This window comes from Nomascus leucogenys, chromosome 9 (assembly GCF_006542625.1).
Source record: "Nomascus leucogenys isolate Asia chromosome 9, Asia_NLE_v1, whole genome shotgun sequence".
Lineage (NCBI taxonomy): Eukaryota > Metazoa > Chordata > Mammalia > Primates > Hylobatidae > Nomascus > Nomascus leucogenys.
The window spans coordinates 90,845,837-90,864,508 of NC_044389.1; the positions used below are offsets into that span (position 1 = coordinate 90,845,837).

Below are 18,672 nucleotides of genomic sequence, written 5' to 3' on the forward strand. Positions count from 1 at the left end.
CATCTAATAACTCCCATTCTTTTTCGGAGAGAAAGAGAGAGAGAGCACACAGGAAGGAGACTAAACTTGCTTGCATAGCGGTCCCACTCTCTCAGTAACCTTACTCCATTCATGAGGACAGAGCCCTTGTGATCTAATCACCTCTTAAAGGTCCCACCTGTCAACACTGTTGTATTGAGTATTAAGTTTCCAACACATAAACTTTGGAGGACACATTCAAAACCATTGCAGGGAGTTGTAAGCACTTCTGTAAGCTGTGTGAACAGCTCGTGACAGCTGCCCCAACGGCTGTTCCATAGGCTCTGGACAAGCGAGTGAGCGACGATGCAGGGTTTGGGTGTTCTCTCTCTTTCTTTCTTCTCTTGAAGGGAGGGATAGGGAAATGAGACTTAACCCCAAAATCCACAGCGGTCTTACAATTTACCAAGACACAGGGTACTAAATTCCCCCGGGAATGACAAATAACAAAAACCAGGATCAGAAGTCACCAGTAATAAAGGGAGAAAATATTTGGCCCCACCCTCGAAGGGCAAGAGTGCTGAGGGAAAGCAGGACTCTCATGCTGAGTGAGTTGAGCACCAAAAGGTTTATGTCTCATCTTGAGACATCAACGGGCCCTTAGTGGGGAGGAAGAAAAACACTGTGGTGTTATTCAACAGTACCTCCAGACCAGTCCCTGGGGAAATTGTTCCAAGTTCCTCAAACAGTGGAACCAGTAAAATTGAAAGAGTATGACTACCTCTTGGGGGCCTAAAATATCTGTGGCCACTATGCGAAAATATCGGGTCAGGCCACCCAAGATTTCCAGAGTGGTATTCATTTTGATTGATGGCTTCTTCAACCAGGAGCAGGCCACAGGCTAGAGTGGTAGTGATGGAGAGCAGAGAGGTGGTTCCCAGAGCAGCATTCATGAGAGGAGATGGGCTGGTGAGCAGCCTGAAAGCAGAACATACAACAACAGCAGGAAAGCTACAACAGCTGCAGAGGACCATGTGGAAAGGGAGATGCTTCAATGGTTTAGAATTCTATATTAAAAACAGTGGTGGTTTGGAAGCAGCCCCAAGACAACTGCTACCAAACCTGTGAAATGTAATTTAGGCACCTCAAACATGCCTCTGTGACCTGAGGCTCTTCCTGCTGCCTGGAACGTTCCTCTTGGGCTGAAGTGGGACCAACTTCTTATTCTTCAGGTACGAGCTAAAATGTATCTCAGCTTGGAGGCCATCCCTATTTAAAGATCTCCCTGTGATAGTCTAACGCAGCCCTGTTTTTCCTTGAGAGTACTGCATTTCGCTGATTCTGATATATACTTTTTTTTCATATTTTAACATCTCTGAAGTTGGGATGAATCTTATAATCAATACTGTGTCATAGTTTAATTGGCCACAGTTTTTCTAAGTGATTTTTTTAAATGGTGTATTTTATAACCTGTGCCATTTCTATTCAAGAAAATAGAGTTTTCATCACATTCAGTGAGTGTTGTTTGTATGTTTAGTGTTTGTCTACTCTATAAAACTGTAGGCTTCTTTAAAGCAAGCACTGGCATGTAGTACAATGCCTGGTGCATCATATGTATTCAATAATGATTAATCAAATAACTGAATTCATTAGCTTTATTTATTTATTTTAATTTTTTTTGAGACAGGGTCCTACTATGTTGCCCAGGCTGGTCTTGAACTCCTAGGCTCAAGTGATCCTCCCACCTCAGCCTCCCAAAGTGGTGGGATTATAGGCATGAGCCACGGAGCTCGGCCTGAATTCATTAACCTTAGGATTGTACAGCTCTCAGCTGAAAAACACTGTACACAATACTGTGTATAATCAGGTGACTCAAGATTTTTGGACAAAATTAAATATATAGTCTCTCTGTCAGATTCACATGTACCCAATGTCTTATCTCAAAGTACTGGTGTTTTTGTTTTTTGGATTTTTTTTTTTTTAATCTCACTCTGTTGCCCAAGCTGGAGTGCAGTGGTGCAACCTTGGCTCACTGCAACCTCTACCCTCTGGGTTCAAGCGACTCTCCTGCCTCAGCCTCCCGAGTAGCTGGGACCACAGGTGCCCATCACCACGTCCAGCTAATTTTTTGTATTTTCAGTAGAGATGAGGGTTTCACCATGTTGGCCAGACTGGTCTCGAACTCCTGACCTCAAGTGATCTGCCTGCCTCAGCCTCCCAAAGTGCTGGGATTACAGGTATGAGCCACCACACCCAGCCTCAAAGTACTGGTTTTAAGCAGAAATTTCCACACAAGTAGATACCTTAAAACAAAGAACACTTATATCTGTCTAACCAGAACAAATTTTTTGTATTAGACATTTCTCAGAACTACTTTTAAAGGGGAGATATTAATAGAAAGTATTTATGAAGCATCTCTCAGTGTAATGCCCCAGTGCTTTGACAAGTACGCTATTTTTGAACATGGAAAAAGACTCATTGTCATATATTATGACCAGTTTCTCCTGCTTAATACTATAGTTAAGTCTAATCCTATGTTTATAACCTCTTAATCTACTTCCATGGAGGAAATAGATTTCGCCTTATCTATTCACTTGGTACTAACTCAAATAAGTAGAAAAACCAGGGGATTTAATCTTGGCTAAAATAATTTAGCAATTAGCAAATATTTCAAGAAACACCAGTTAGAAACATAGAAAACATAAATGGATTTCAATGCATGGTTGATCTTTTTGAAAATTTCCCTCTGAATGAACGTCCTTCTTTAACACTGATGCAAGGCTCTGGATAAATCTTATTATTATTAAAGTCCCCAATAGTGAGAATTTAAATACAAATTTATGCAAAATGAGAAAAATGGGTCACTTCTGCCACTGCCTTATTCATGGAATTTTTTTTTTTTGCAAAATAGAGCTGAGAATAAAAATCATCTCAATTTTACAATACACCATATCTCCCTTGTAACATTCAGATAATGATTCTGAAGCTATTTGGTATGATGGATGAAGAAATGCATTCTGAGCTTGGGCAAATCACACTACTCAGCACCTCTGTTTCTGCTTCTGCAAGTCTGACTTGTCAAGGGCCCCTCCCATCTCCTCAGAGAAAGCTTCTAGACATCCCTGGTCAGAATCGCAGTCTCCTTCCTCTTCTGGGCCCACTTAACATGTAGTTTCTACTTCTTGTGTAACAATTATGCAGTGAACCCTGTAGTGCAAATGAGTGTGTGTGCATTTGTCTACCTCACAAGGCTGTGAACTCCTGGAGTGTCAGGACTGTTTTTCATTCATCCTTGGGCCTTGCACATGGAAGATGACTCATATTTTGCCATATCAAATTGAATTGCTTTATAAGATTAGCTTTGGCTTATTCAGTTTATGCTCCCTAAGGTTTTGTTTTTATGTACTAGTATTGCAGATTAGAAAAAAAAAAAAAACAAACCCAGCTCATCTCAAACCCTCGTGGGTCTTTTTGTGTGACATAGAATGAGAGCTGAGCTGAGCCCAACCTCGGCTAAGAGAGTGCCTCCAGCAGTTCAGACCAAGTTCATGTCCTGAGATAAGACTGGCAGGGGCTTCCCTGGGCCCTGGGAAGAGAGGGGTTCCTACGAGATGAGAAAAGTATTCCCTTAGGTTCTCAGAGAAAATGGCAATGCTCTCTGTGGACTATGCAGCCATTAGAGACCCAGGCATATTTATGCAACCTAATCCTGGGTCAAATACTCATTTTCCAGGTGATGATGGACAAGTCCCTTAAGCCTTCTGATCAGCAGCTTCTTGAACTCTAAAATGGGAAATCTAATATTAAAAATATCCTACAATATGGACTGGCGTGAAAACTAATAAAGACAAAGCCTTCTCAAGCACTATGAAGCATTCAGTGCTAAGTACAATGAAAATAATGTGGCCAGAGGCCTCGGGCCTGTGCCAGATGGAACCAGCTTTGGCCACTCTTTCCCATACTGCTGCTCCCAGCTGACAGAGGTTTGGCTGAAGATTCTGCCAGGACCCGTGCATCAGTATTCCCACAAGGAGCTGCAGGGCACACGCAAGTGTGTGCTGAGAAAGCCCCCAAGAAAGATGGAACCCACATGGGGGCATTGCTAATGCTATTCCAGAAAACAAGCCCAGGGATTTTCCCAGCTCTATACATTGCTTTGTGTTTATCAGTGCTTTGACCAGCAACTATTCATTTGTGATATGAAACTCTTAAAATAAAATCTTTTTTATTTTAGCAAGTTTTATTGAGGGAACCTGGCTGCAGGCAGGATTTCAGTCTTGTATCTGCATAAAGCCTAAGCTGTTGGCATGTTGAAATATTACCTTAGAAAAACCAAGGTGTTTGATGTTGCTTAGCCACACCAATTGACTGGACTTCTCACTTCCTAACCAGTTGCCTTGGTGTTGCTTAGATGAAGCCCAGATTAATTTTTTTTCTTGGTCACTTCTTACAAAATCTGAAATCTGAAAGTTCAGCCCTAACCACCTCACAAAATGGCCAGTCTTGTTCTTGACCTCATTAACAAAGGACTGTCCTTCCAACTCACACCAACCTGGGGGAGGAAATAAACCAGACAGCCCGAATGACGACAGAGTGGGATGAAATAACCCCTCCCTGGGACAATGCCTTTTCCTGTTTCTGGAGGCTCCTCCTATTCCCACACTGGTTTCTGCATCCGTTACTTGGCCAGGATCCTCTTTCACATCAAAGTGTCCCTCCTTGGGCTTCAGAAGTCGGGGCATAACCTTAGTTTCTACAGGAAGGCATTTTCATCCCAAAGGAAAGGGAAAAACCATGTGTTTGGTTGCTATACAATTACAAGCCACTTTCCTTGTTTTTCATTTTATAGTCATGCACATGAAAAGTATAGGCAGGCTTTTAGCTACGAAGGGCCAAACATTTGGTTCCTAGACTTCTATAGTTTGAGCTGGAAACATTAAAATAATTAAACTGCAGCCATTAGTCTTCATTAATAATATTAAATGCCTGAGTCAGGAAAAGTTTTAGGAGAGGATACAGTTTTCTTTTTTACTTCAAAAACACATGAAAGGGCATAATCTGGACAGATACTTAAGGAAGAGAGGTTGAAGAATGCCATGCATTCCATCCCAGACTAGGCTATGGGGACTCTACTTGGGAGGTCTGGATTTAAATCTAGTTTTGAATGGCCGAATGTAATCGGTGATGGTAGGGCACTACAGCTTTCCCAAAGCTGTCACTTTGTGTCATTATCAAAAGCACTTATTTGGTACCTAATATGTCTATGCAAGGCAGATGTTTAAATGGGAATGTCCCTGCCTTTCTGGGGCCTCTGATCTAAAATGGTGCAGATAACTTTTGGAAATGGGGTAAATAGCAGAACCTTGGGTGGGAGAGAGCATGTCCAATAGTATTTTTTTAGTGTGTAATTAGGGTGGGAGAGACTAGAAAGTTTTAACTGGTGGAGAATACAATTCATCATCATTGGAAGGGGACCCTGTAGAAGCGTATCACATTTGGGGGGTGGGAGCTGTTGATCAAAAGATAGCATAATTTTCAGCCAGGCCTGGTGGCTCATGCCTGGAATCCCAGCATTTTGGGAGGCTGAGGCAGGTGGATCACTTGAGGTCAGGAGTTTGAGACCAGCCTGGCCAACATGGTGAAACCCTGTTTCTTTTTTCATTTTATTTTATTTATTTATTTTTTTGGAGACAGAGTCTTGCTCTGTTGCCCAGGCTGGAGTGCAGTGGCATGATCTCAGCTCACTGTGACCTCTGCCTCCCGGGTTCAAGCGATCCTCCTGCCTCAGCCTCCCCAGTAGCTGGGATTACAGGTGTGTGCCACCACAACTGGCTAATTTTTGCATTTTTGGTAGAGACAAAGTTTTCCCATGTTGTCCAGGCTGGTCTTGAACTCCTGAGCTCAGCCAATCTGCCCACCTTGGCCTCCCAAAGTGCTAGGATTATAAGCATGAGCCACCTCGCCCCGCCTGAAATCCCGTTTCTACTAAAAATACAAAAGTTAGGTGGGTGTGGTGGCGCATGCCTGTAATCCCAGCTACTGGGGAGGATGAGGCAGGAGAATCGCTTAAACTTGGGAAGCAGAGGTTGCAGTGAGCCAAGATCATGCCACTGCATTCCACCCTGGGCCTCAGAGCAAGACTCTATCTCAAAAAAAAAAAAAAAAAAGGCTAAGTTTCAAAAACTGAAGAAATACTATTCTAAAATCATTCATTCATCATTTGCTCATTCAGAATTTACCGACTGCTTCCGGCATGCCCCATGTGTAGCTGGCACTATAAAAGGTATAAAACAAGTAGACTCATCCAGACATTGACAAACTCACATACACTCAGGAGCCCATGATGGCACAACATTGAAGTAATGAGGTAGGAGTGAATTATCCCAATCCACACCAACAGAATTGTTATATGAATCTCAATCACTTTGGGATAGATGAAGACATAGACTTAGAAACAGAAAAGCACAATATCTAACTGACCCTAAGTAACCTCAAAGCAAGCATCCTTAGTGTTCTTTTATCCTTCATATGTTCTTACTGAGGTAGAAAAATTAAGCTTTGTGGACACAGGAAGGGGAACATCACACACCGGAGCCTATTGTGGAGTGTGGGATGGGGGAGGGATAGCATTAGGAGATATACCTAGTGTAAATGATGAGTTAATGGGTGCAGCACACCAACATGACAAATGTGTACATATGTAACAAACCTGCACGTTATGCACATGTACCCTAGAACTTAAAGTATAATAAAAATAATAATAATAAAAAGAAAAATTAAGCTTTGTGTGGCTGAATTATAAATTTCCCTTAACAATTAAGAAAATGGCCAGACGCGGTGGCTCATGCCTGTAATCCCCGCACTTTGGGAGGCCAAGGTGGGTGGATCACGAGGTCAGGAGTTCCAGACCAGCCTGGCCAAGATGGTGAAACCCTGTCTCTACCGAAAATACAAAAATTAGCCGGGCGTGGTGGCAGGCGCCTGCAATCCTAGCTACTCGGGAGGCTGAGGCAGGAGAATCGCCTGAACCCAGGAGGCAGAGGTTGCAGTGAGCCAAGATCGTGCCACTGCACTCCAGCCTGGGCGACAGAGCAAAACTCTGTCCCCCCCCCAAAAAAAAAAAAAACCAAATTAAGAAAATGTTTCTTTACCAGAAGTGAATACTGTAGGTTTTACTCTTGGGTTAGGGAAAAGGAACATTGAAAGTGAATCAGATCTTCCACTAGGGTCATGTAATGATACTATTATTACAATGAAAAATAAAAAAGGAAGAGAAAAGAGAGGAAAAAGAGGGCAAGATAGAAAAGACTGGATTCTAGTCTGCTAAAGCTGTCTTGTCTCTGTCTGAGAAACGTATTTGGTAATCTGAATGACACCGATTCCTACACCTACAGACAAGCGAGAGGAAATGAAACAGCACTGGTGAAGCATTCCTTTTTGTTGTTTGTTTGTTTGTTTTGAGATGAAGTGCCACTCTGTAGCCCAGGCTGGAGTGCAAGGCATGATCTCAGCTCACTGAAACCTCTGCCTCCCAGGTTCAAGTGATTCTCCTGCCTCAGCCTCCCAAGTAACTGGAATTACAGGTGTGTGCCGCCTCACCTGGCTGTTTTGTTTTGTTTTGTTTTGTTATGTTTTTGTATTTTTAGTAGAGATAGGGTTTCACCATGTTGGCCAGGCTGGTCTCAAACTCCTGACCTCAAGTGATCCGCCCACCTCGGCCTCCCAAAGTGCTGGGATTACAGGCATGAGCCACTGCGCCCAGCGGTGAAGTATTACTTATGCCCTATGAGCTTTAATACCATTATCTTATTTGATCCTGACAATAGCTTGCCGGGGGGTGTTAACAACTCTCATTTTATAGATAAGGAAACTGAAGCTGAACGAGTTTAAGTAACTTGCCTAAACTCATACAGCTAGTAAGTAGCAGAGCCGGGAGTTAAATCCAGGGCTGTCTGATGTCAGAGCTCATGAATTTTCTCCTACTTACACTCCTTTCACTTGATGCTCAAAGCTCCAGAGAAAAATGTATGTATATAAGGCCCTGGTTGAGTGCAGGACAAATATTCCCTCTAAAATCTCTACCTGTTCAACCTCCCCAGGAATACATCAGACTACTCTTCAAATATAGTCTTCCCATGTCCCTGACCTACCTAAATTGTTCACTCTTTCTTTAATATTATTATAATGGAACTCATGGTTTATATTTGAAATAAACTGTATATTGTTATTTGAAGTGCATATGAGAGGCAATGCTATGTAAAGCCTAACAAGTGATGATTAAAACTTTATATACCTGTATACTTATGTGTATATAAAATATTGCAAAATAAAATAATATTTAAAGAGATGTGCATTTATTTTTGTCATTCTGATGCAAAACTATACTGTATTCTGACTATTTATAAAGTTATTTCCTTACACGTTTTCTATTTTTTTTCCATCCTGTCATTCTTATTCCCCCGGTAATCTCTATATATCTAAGGAAGAGGAAGCAAGAAGTTGTTCCACCTGTGTTTACTAATTATAGTGTTAGTGCTTTGTGTATAGTGTTTGTACTTTGTTATAATGCTGATTATCTCTCAAGCAGCGAACCCTATTTAGACCTGACAGCAATTTAAATTCAAATATCTTCATGGCAGGCAATATTATTAATGTTTTATACGGCACACCAGAGAAGTGAGCTGATTTGGGTGTGTTTGGTTTGGGCTTTATTTTTTCTTTCCATTTTTGGAAGAAGATTGTGCTTTAGAAAAGTATGTTCAGTTGGTCTATACCACTGGAAAACTTTATTGAATTGTTCAACCCATAAGCCACAAGCCTGAACCCAGGAGATACCAGCTCCAAGAAAAAGCAGTGTGTTCTATCTCTGTGACTCATTTCATTTTTGGATTCTCTTTTGAGTCTGCCAATAAGTTCCAGATGGGGTGTGTTGGTTTTTGAGATGCAAGTTACCTGTTCACTGGGAGCAGAGGAAGACCACTTGTTTAGGGCTCCCACAATTGACAGATGGCAGTGACTTTGGTCACTGATGATGTTGTCTGGATTCAACTCAGCTTAGAAGAGAAAGAAACCATAATACCTTGTAAGAGTTTCCTTTGCTCCATCCAGTCATTCTAGTAAAGAAAAGAAGATTTGAAAAGCTAAGACTCCAATGCCACACATGCCACATTAACATCTGGACGAGGGCTTGAGGGAATCTCCCTGGAAACCGAAAAAGAAAAGAAAAAAACCATCTAGGCCATGGGTGTCCAATCTTTTAGCTTCCCTAGGCCACACTGGAAGAAGAAGATTGTCTTGGGCCACACATAAAATACACTAATACTAATGATAGCTGGTGAGCTTAAAAAAAAAAAAAAAAAAAAAAACTCTTGATGTTTTAAGAAAGTTTGCAAATTTCTGTTGGGTGGCATTCGAAGCCATCCTGGGCCACATGTGGGCCATGGGCTGTGGGTTGGACAGGCTTGCTCAAGGTAATTGTGCTCCCTAACTAGGCAGGACAGCAAGCCTCCCTCCACAAGGAGACCACAGTTGAATGGGGGTGGGGTGAGGTGGAGCTCTTGGTTTGTGAGAATAGTCAGCAATGGAATGGCTGGTTGGTTATACAAATAAAAATTGATTTGCATTCATCTATAAAAATTAGTAAATACAAGATGCCTATTATATACACAAATGTATTGCAGAAAGACTATAAATGCATGATAAAATGTTAACATATGAAACTTTTTTAATGGAAAAAATGTTTGGAAAAGGGTTTCTGAATTCTGGGTTTAGCTTCTCAGGAAAAAATAATCTGAGCTATCCTAAAGTATCGTATCTGGCCGGATGCAGTGGCTCATGCCTATAATCCCAATACTTTGGGAGGCCGAGGCAGGCAGATCACCAGAGGTCAAGAGTTGGAGACCAGCCTGGCCAACATGGTGAAACCCCGTCTCTACTAAAAATACAAAAATTAGCCAAGCGTGGTGGTGGGCACCTGTAATCCTAGCTACTCAGGAGGCTGAGGCACTAGAATCACTTGAATCCGGGAAGCAGAGGTTGCAGTGAGCCGAGATTATAACACTGCACTCCAGACTGGGCAACAGAGTGAGACTTCATCTCAAAAAATATATATATATCGTGTCTGATCAGTGTACCATGGCTGATGTGAAGGCCAGCTCAGACCAGCCAGAGTGCAATAGAACATTCAAGATTTGTCTTGAAGTTCTTCAATAAAAAAGGAACATAAGGACACCTTTAAGTCCTTTAGTGCTCTTTTTCAGAATTCCTTGTCTTCTGTTTGGAAAATAACTTTCATGCTAATATAGTGGAATTAACCATTTCCATAGGCTTTTCTTAAAGACCCAGATTCAAATACAATTTTGACCTTTGGTAAATGACTTAACATCTCTAAGCCACAGTTTCCTCACAGGTGGAGTAGGGTACGTATTTTACAGACTTGTGAGAATTAAGTGAGATTATACATAAATAGCATTTAACACAATTGCTGTCAGATGGTAAGCACTCAGTAATTGTCAGATAGGAATATAATCACAGCTACCCCCTTTTCTATTTGTACTGCTTCCACCATTTTGTACTGAGTCCACCGTTCATATTACTAACATTCTAGCTGCTGATGTGTGGGTTTCCTGAGCAACACAGTAGATCACTTAGGAACATGAATTCAAAAGTCCCACTGCCTGGGCTCAATTCCTGTCTCCCCTATTTATTGGCCCTTTGACCTAGGGTAATTGATTATACTTCACCTCTCTGATTCAGTCTGTTCACCTTTAAAATAGGAGTGATAATGCCTAGTTCCTAAAGTTACTGTAAGCACCAAATGAGTTAATTCATTAAAGTACTTAAAACAATACCCAGCTGTAGGAAACTCTCAGTAACTATTAGACATTTTTTTTTCCCGAGACAGAGTCTCGTTCTGTTGCCCAGGCTGGAGTGCATTGGCAGGATCTTGGCTCACTGCAATCTCCGCCTCCCAGGTTCAAGCAATTCTCTTACCTCAGCCTCCCAAGTAGCTAGGATTACAGGCGTGTGCCACCATGCCCAGCTAATTTTTGTATTTTTAGAAGAGATGGGGTTTCACCATGTTGGCCAGGTTGGTCTTGAACTCCTGACCTCGTGATCCACCAGCCCCAGCCTCCCAAAACACTGAGATTACAGACATGAGCCACTGCGCCCAGCCTATTAGCTACTATTAATATCATTTTTATGCCTCTCAATGCAATGGAGTCCTAATGTCATTGAGTTAAGATGCTGGTTGTAATGTCAATAAAGTCTGCTTTCATCCTCACTGTATCCACAAGCACCAAGCACATTATCTGACATTGAGAGGGGCCTCAATGAATACTGAGTTTCACTATCTTCTGTAGACCATAAAGTGGCTTGCTAACAGCTCTCTCAGTCTGTGCTATCTCCCTTCAAGTCCATCTGAACTGGCAACCCAGGTCTGTCCCAATCCCCTCCCCTCTGCCTCTCCCATCTGATCTCTCATTGCTTTCCTATACATACTCCATCTCTAGCAAACACTGCTGATTTCCTCCACCCAGCCATGGACTGCAGGGAAGGTGGGCCTTGCTGCAGCTGCAGAGGGAAAATCTTTATCCATTTGGATCAGTCATGGTGTTCTCATTCCTCTTGCCATTGACTAGTGGAAGTATGGACACATGATAGAATTTTGGCCAATTAGATGTGAGAGCAAGCCTTAGGAAGAGGAGGGGAGTATCTGAGAAGAACTTTTCCTCAGATATGGGATAAAGATAGGTAGAAAGAAATGGTCTCTCTCCTCCCACTGGATATTGCAGCATTTCCACATGAGACATGGAGTTACTGCAGCCATCTGGCATGCATGACGGGAGCTAAGCCAAAGCACTGAGAATGACTGAGGATGCACTGATCTGCAGAATTCATCAACCCTGTACACCCTAGTCAGAGAATTCATGCTATATGAGAGAAGACGAATATATCTATACATATTTGATTTGGGCTTTTCTGTTATTTGCAACCCTAAGCAGCCTAACAGATATACAAGAAACTTTGGCTGGGTGCAGTGGCTCACACCTGTAATCCCAGCACTTTGGGAGGCTGAAGCAGGAAGATTTCTTGAGCCCAGGAGTTCAGAACCAGCCTGGGTAACATAGGGAGAGTCTTTTTCCACTAAAAATTTAAAAACTAACCAGGCATGGTGGTACATGCCTGTGGTCCCAGCTACTCAGGAGGCTGAGGTGGGAGGATTACTTGAGCCTGGGAGGTTGAGGCTGCAATGAGCTAGGATCATACCACTGCACTCCGGCCTGAGTGGCATAATGAAAACCTGTCTCAAAAAAGAAAGAAATCCCACCCCACCCCTGTGCAAAGGCCAATATATAATACTTATCCCAATAAAGTATGCATATCACAAATATATAGCTCACACAATCTAAATATACTCATATAACGCAGCACTGAAATAAAAATTAAACGTCATTAATATCTGAATAAAAAAGTTAAAACTAAAACCTTTTTTTACCTAACAAATTGGCAAAGATGAAAGACTAATCTTTCTCTTGACTTGGATGTAGAAAAATGTATTCCCATATGCTTTTGGTAAGAGTATAATTTGGCAACATGTATAAAAATTTTAAACACAACAAATAAAAAATAACTTTTAACATGATTATCTTTTGATCTGAAAATTTCACTTCTAGGAATTTATCTTAAGGAAATAACCAAATGTGCAAAGAGGCATGAGAATCTTTATTGCTGGTGTTTCACAGCAAATATTTGAAAATAATCCAAGTTACCATCCATAGAGGATTAAATAAATTTTTATAATCTTTAAAAAGATGATATTTTCAGGAATTGACACGGAAAGCGGACCATGATACACTCTTCCATAAAATCAGCATGTTGCAAAATAATAAGTGTAGTATGAACCCATCTGTAGTACGGAAGGATATACATTAACTGTTAACAGAGGTCATTTCTGGGGGATAAAAGCATGAACAGTATTTACTTTGTACACCATTGTAGTATGTTACTTTTTGGATCAATAGGCACATGTTACTATTTCCATCACAAGTCACACTGAAAGAGCTGAGAACAAATACTCTGCAGATCTCTGGACAGATCCCCTATCCAACATACCAGTATCTTCTCCGCCCCAACTTCCCTGCCTGCCTTGCATGGGGCAGTGGCTCTCACCAGGTTGTCCAAGAGCCTCTAGTAAGATATGGACATGGTCTAGTTAAGACATTGGGTTTCCGCAGTAATCACAAAGAATTCACTGTAAAGATTAGAATCGATTATATGAATGGGAACTCTTATGTTTTATAACTTACCGTAAGAGGAATTATTTTTAAATTTCTATAAGGATTCCAACTATATGACATTCTGGAAAAGGCAAAACTATGCAGACAGTAAAAATAATAGTGGTTTCCAGTGGGTAGAGGGAGAGAGATGAATAGGAGGAGCATGGAGAATTTTTAAGACAATAAAACTATTCTGTGTGATACTACGATGATGGATGCATGTTGTTATACATTTCAAAACCCATAGAATGTACAACACCAAGAGTGAAAGTTAATGGAAATTATGAACTTTGGGTGATATATGTCAATGTAGGTTCATTGATGGTAACAAATGTACTTCTATAGTGCAGGATGTTGGGGGAAGCTATGCATGTGTGGGGGCAGAGGGCATGTAAGAATTTTCCATTCTGTTTTGCTGTGAACCTAAAACTGCTCTAAAAACTAGGGTCTATGGCTGGGTGTGGTGGCTCACGCCTGTAATCCCAGCACTTCGGGAGGCTGAGGTGGGCACAAGGTCAGGAGTTCGAGACCAGCCTGGCTAACATGGTGAAACCCTGTCTCTACTAAAAATATAAAAAATTAGCCGGGCATGGTGGTGCAGGAGAGGCTGCTACCTGGGAGGCTGAGGCAGGAGAATCACTTGAACCCAGGAGGCACAGATTGCAGTGAGCCAAGATCATGCCGCTGCACTATAGCCTGGGCAACAGGCCAAGACTCTGTCTCAAAAAAAAAAATAGGATCTATTTTTTAAAAAATCCTATAAGCACAGAAATGTTCTTAGGACATGGGGTCTTTTATCTCTCTCATGTGAGAAACATTGATTAGTATGAGCTAAAACTGGACAGGTTCAAACTACTGGCTTATAGCATGTTTCTGAATGCCCGATGACCTTAGCAGCCTATACAACACCTCATCCTCTCATACCTAGAACATTGTTCTTCCCAAAGATGTTTCCTACTTAGAGTTAAGTTTTTACCCAAAGCATCGAAGGAATAGACAAAATCAAATAGAAACAGTTTCAATCGCTTGCAGTGTTTAAAATATTTATAATCCTTGCTGTAGCCAAAGGCAGCCAGGCTAATTATTTACCGAGCAAGTGGAAATGATGTCCCGGGGGAGATGGCAGAACTGATACATCAATTGGGAGAAAGGCTGGTAGTTAGTAGGAGTTCAGGGAGTCTCAGAAGCATCTTGGAGTGGCTCTGTTTTAGCCTCACATAAGAACTTGACCATGATGCTACAAATGACATATTTGCTACTCAAAAGATCAAAGGGTACTGGGAGGGCTTCTGTAGCTTGTCCTCAAGTTGATTTTCTGAGTATCTCTAATGAGCTGCAGTGAGAGAAATCTATGCTGTCTGTGGCTAGAAGGTCCCAAAATAGAAAGACTCTCTAAATTCCTGTAGAGAAATTTAATAGAGGTGAGAGATTATTGGGGCTCCACAAGGGCTTCGAATTTCTCAACTGAAAAGCTTTTTATTGGAAATGACAGTGATTTTATGAGTTTTGCTAATTAGAAGACCAATTAAGCCTTACTTTAAATTTTTTCAAACAACACAGTAACATCTGGACTTCAAATTGGAACTCCCACTCACTTCTCAAACATGACAGTTAATGGTTTAATTATATTCCAGAATTTTTCTATGTATATACATATGTACACGCTGGTATAGGCTACGTATTTAAATATCACATTTCAATGCTGTTGCTCATTCCTAGCTCTGCTTGAAATGTCCACTGAATGACAGAAGTTTAGAGATTTCATGCAAAGACCAACAGCCAGAACTCAGGTTGCCCAATGAGCTACTGTCGAGTGTTTACGTTCCTGATTTCCACCTCACTTCAGTAATGACAACACTTCCTAAATACCACCAGCTGTATTTTCCAAGTTTGAAAACTCTAACCTATGTGCACTTTGCAAGTCAGAAACCTAGAGGTCATCCACCCCCTCCCTCACCACCGTGTTTGATCCACAATGAAGTTCAGCCAATTTTATCTCCCTCTTTATTCATGTCTCTTCATTTTCATGATCACCATCGTGGTCCAAGCCACCACATTCTGCCACTCCCCCATCTGAACTGTGGCAGTAGCCTCCTCATGATCATGCCCTCTTCTAATCCATTCTCCACAAAATAGCTAGAGAAATCTTTTTAAAAAAATAAATCTATCCATATCACCACTTATCAAGAACTTTGCCTGGCACAGACAACAAAATCCAAACTCCATGCCACTGTCTTAAGTCCCTGTATGATATGACTCTGCCTCCCGTCCAGCCTCAGCCACTCACTCTCATTTCCCAGGCTCTAGTCACTCTGGCTTTCTACTCCTGGAGTGCCCATGTTCCCTCCTGGCTCAGATGTGTGGACCCTGTTGTTCTCTGCAGCTGGAATATTTTTCCTCCACCCTCCCTTCTTTGCCTAGTTAGCACCTATTCAGTTTTCAGATTTCAACTCAAACACCACTTTGTCAAGATAATTTTTGATGGTATGCCTGTGTGACTGTTTCGTTAATGTCTCTGTTGCCCACTTTACTGTAGGCTGCAAACAGGTGGTTCTGTTTTAGTACCTGGTTTCCCCAGAAACTAACAATATGCCTGCCATATGGCAGGAATTGGAATGTGAATTGCTAACAATTAAAGGACTGGTGCACGTAAAGCTGTTGGACAGAGTCCTATCTGGGGAAATAGGGACCATATCTTTTGGTTTAAAAAAAAAAGCAGGAGTAGAAACTTTTTCTCAACTTCAGAGGCCACCCATATACCAAAGCCCAGCTTCAGGCTGTGCTCTGTTCAGCTTGGCTTTGCCTGGATGGGCAGAAATGACAGTACACATATGGACAGAGGTACTGATTCTCCCTTTTCAAGATGGAAAGATGGCCAGACACGGTACTCACGCCTGTAATCCCAACACTGTGGATAGCTGAGGCAGGCGGATCACTTGAGGTCAGGAGTTCAAGACCAGCCTGGGCAACATGGTGAAACCCCATCTCTACTAAAAATACAAAAATTAGCTGGGTGTGGTGGCGGGTGCCTGTAATCCCAGCTACTCGGGAAGCTGAGGCAGGAGAATCGCTTGCACCCAGGTGGTGGAGGTTTCGGTGAGCCAAGATCACGCCACTGCACTCCAGCCTGAGTGACAGGGCGAGACTCCGTCTCAAAACAAACAAACAAAAAAAGATGGAAAGATTACTTTTCAAAGGTTTCTTTTCTTTCTTTTTTATTATTATTATACTTTAGGTTTTAGGGTACATGTGCACAATGTGCAGGTTTGTTACATATGTATCCATGTGCCATGTTGTTTTGCTGCACCCATTAACTCATCATTTAGCATTAGGTATATCTCCTAATGCTGTCCCTCCCCCCTCCCCCCACCCCACAACAGTCCCCGGAGTGTGATGTTCCCTTTATTTTCAAAAAAAATATGTACTAGCGGATTGAGTTGGAGAAACAAACCAGTCATCAGTAATTACTTTTCCATCCTTTGGCGCCCTCTATTGACGATAAACTCAATTGCGGTATAATTATACCAACACCTACAGCTAGGAAATCTATGAGGTGGGTTCTTCTTCAAATAGATTCACGGTGAATTCAGTCTTTGGAAAAATCTGACCCCTCTTTCATCAAAAGCATGGGTTCGTGTGTCTAAATTGTGTGTGTGTGTGTGTGTGTGTGTGTGTGTGTGTGTGTGTGTGTGTGTGTGTTGAGACGGAATCTCGCTCTATCGCCAGACTGGAGTGCAGTGGCGCGATCTCAGTTCACTGCAACCTCCACCTCCCAGGTTCAATCGATTCTCCTGCCTCAACCTCCTGAGTAGCTGGGACCTAAACTTTTTTTGCCACATTTTTAAGCATCTGTATCCGGCCAATGTTAGAACTCAGAGCAAAATTACGGTAAAATATCTTTGTCTCAACTCTCAGCAAGAATCATCTTCAGGCTGCCTGTATGGGAAATATACTCCACACAGAGCTGCCAGATTGTCTTTTATCTTTCTCACCTGGACAAAATATTAGATCTATACTAGAAACAAGAACGAAGCAAATATTTAAATACAATATGTACTTTAATATTTTTTCCAAATGATTTAGTTTCAAAATAAATGTTAGTCCTTTTCCAAACACACGGAAAACGGATAAATCAGTAAAAAAGAATAGAAGAGGCTGGGCGCGGTGGCTCACTCTTGTAATCCCAGTACTTTGGGAGGCCGAGACGGGCGGATCACTTGAAGTCAAGGAGTTCGAGACCAGCCTGGGCCAACAGGTGAAAGCCCATCTCTACTAAAAATACAAAAATTAGCCAGCGGTGGTGGGTGCCTGTAATCCCAGCTACTTGGGAGGCTGAGACAGGAGAATCCCTTGAACCCAGAAGGTGGAGGTTGCAGTGAGCCGAGATGGCGCCACTGCACTCCAGCCTGGGTGACAGAGCAAGACACCGTCTCAAGAAAAAAAAAAAAAAAAAAAAAAAGGACAGAAGAATGGATGAATCAGACAGCACAGGTCAAGCACAATGCCCAGTCTGTAGCAGCTTCTGGTAAATGCTAGTTCCAATGTCGCCTCCATTCTGGCTCTGCCACCAACAAATTGACCTTGAAAGTCATTAAACTCTCTGGACCTCACTTTCTTCATCCGTAAAATGAAAGTGATCTCTGAGAGCCCTTCTCATCTATAATTCTGTATTTCTAAACCCACCCCCTATATCCTTTGGTTTCCCACCACACCACAGTTTCCAGAAAGGAAAGCAGAAACTCTCTATTGATTCCTACACTGTCAATTATGTTCTGTGATCATCAACTCTGTATAAAGACATGAGGACACACAGATGAATATGTTACTGTCCCTGACCTCCAGAAGCACATAGCTAAATGGTGTAATTCACTATAACACACATAGCAAGAGCTATGTTTGAGCTACGAACAAATGCTGTGGTAACACACTGGACAGTACTATCACAGAGTTCATAAAATGATTGTTTCAATTTAGCAAATTCGGTTAAAAATCAGTTGAGCCGTGTGATTGGCATTACCCCAACGATATAAGTAATAAGTTAGATTTTTCTCTTTTTGGCCCTAGGCTCTAGGTTTCACTTAGGTATAGCCTAAATATCTAAGAAGAAATGCAAATGGTGCTAAAACTCATCCCTCCTTTTCTGAAGCATGGCTTTATTAGAAAAATCAGCTGTAGAAGTTGTGTCTTGATCTACTTACTGGGGACTCTCCTGAGAACAGCAAGTCCTCTTGCCAACATTTGCCATGCAGATACCAGACTGTGAGTTGAAAGTCTGTACAAAGCAATTTCCAGTGGAGGCAAAGCCATCAGATCCCCTGCAGGGATAGTCAGCAGTATCTCTTTCAACTCACCCGGTCTCAGTGCTGCCCGTGGTCCACAAAATAATTCATTTCCACCTCAGCTGTTGAGACCTAAAATTCCCCTATTCTACTTT

General features: G+C 41.9%; 1 protein-coding gene and 1 long non-coding RNA gene across 2 annotated transcripts in view; one reads left to right on the forward strand and one right to left on the reverse strand.

Moving 5' to 3' along the window:
* Positions 1–320: 320 nt before the first annotated feature.
* Positions 321–18,672, reverse strand: part of LOC115836644 — a 64,498-nt gene continuing 46,146 nt past the window's right edge. Inside the window, exon 2 of the mRNA XM_030818459.1 lies at positions 321–936. Within this exon, the coding sequence (XP_030674319.1) occupies positions 588–936 (349 nt within the window). The 3' untranslated portion in view covers positions 321–587. The remainder of the gene's footprint in view (positions 937–18,672) is intronic.
* LOC105738249 lies at positions 1,105–4,191 on the forward strand. The gene is made up of 2 exons (XR_001114021.1): positions 1,105–1,190; positions 3,692–4,191. It is a non-coding gene; the product is annotated as an uncharacterized LOC105738249 (long non-coding RNA).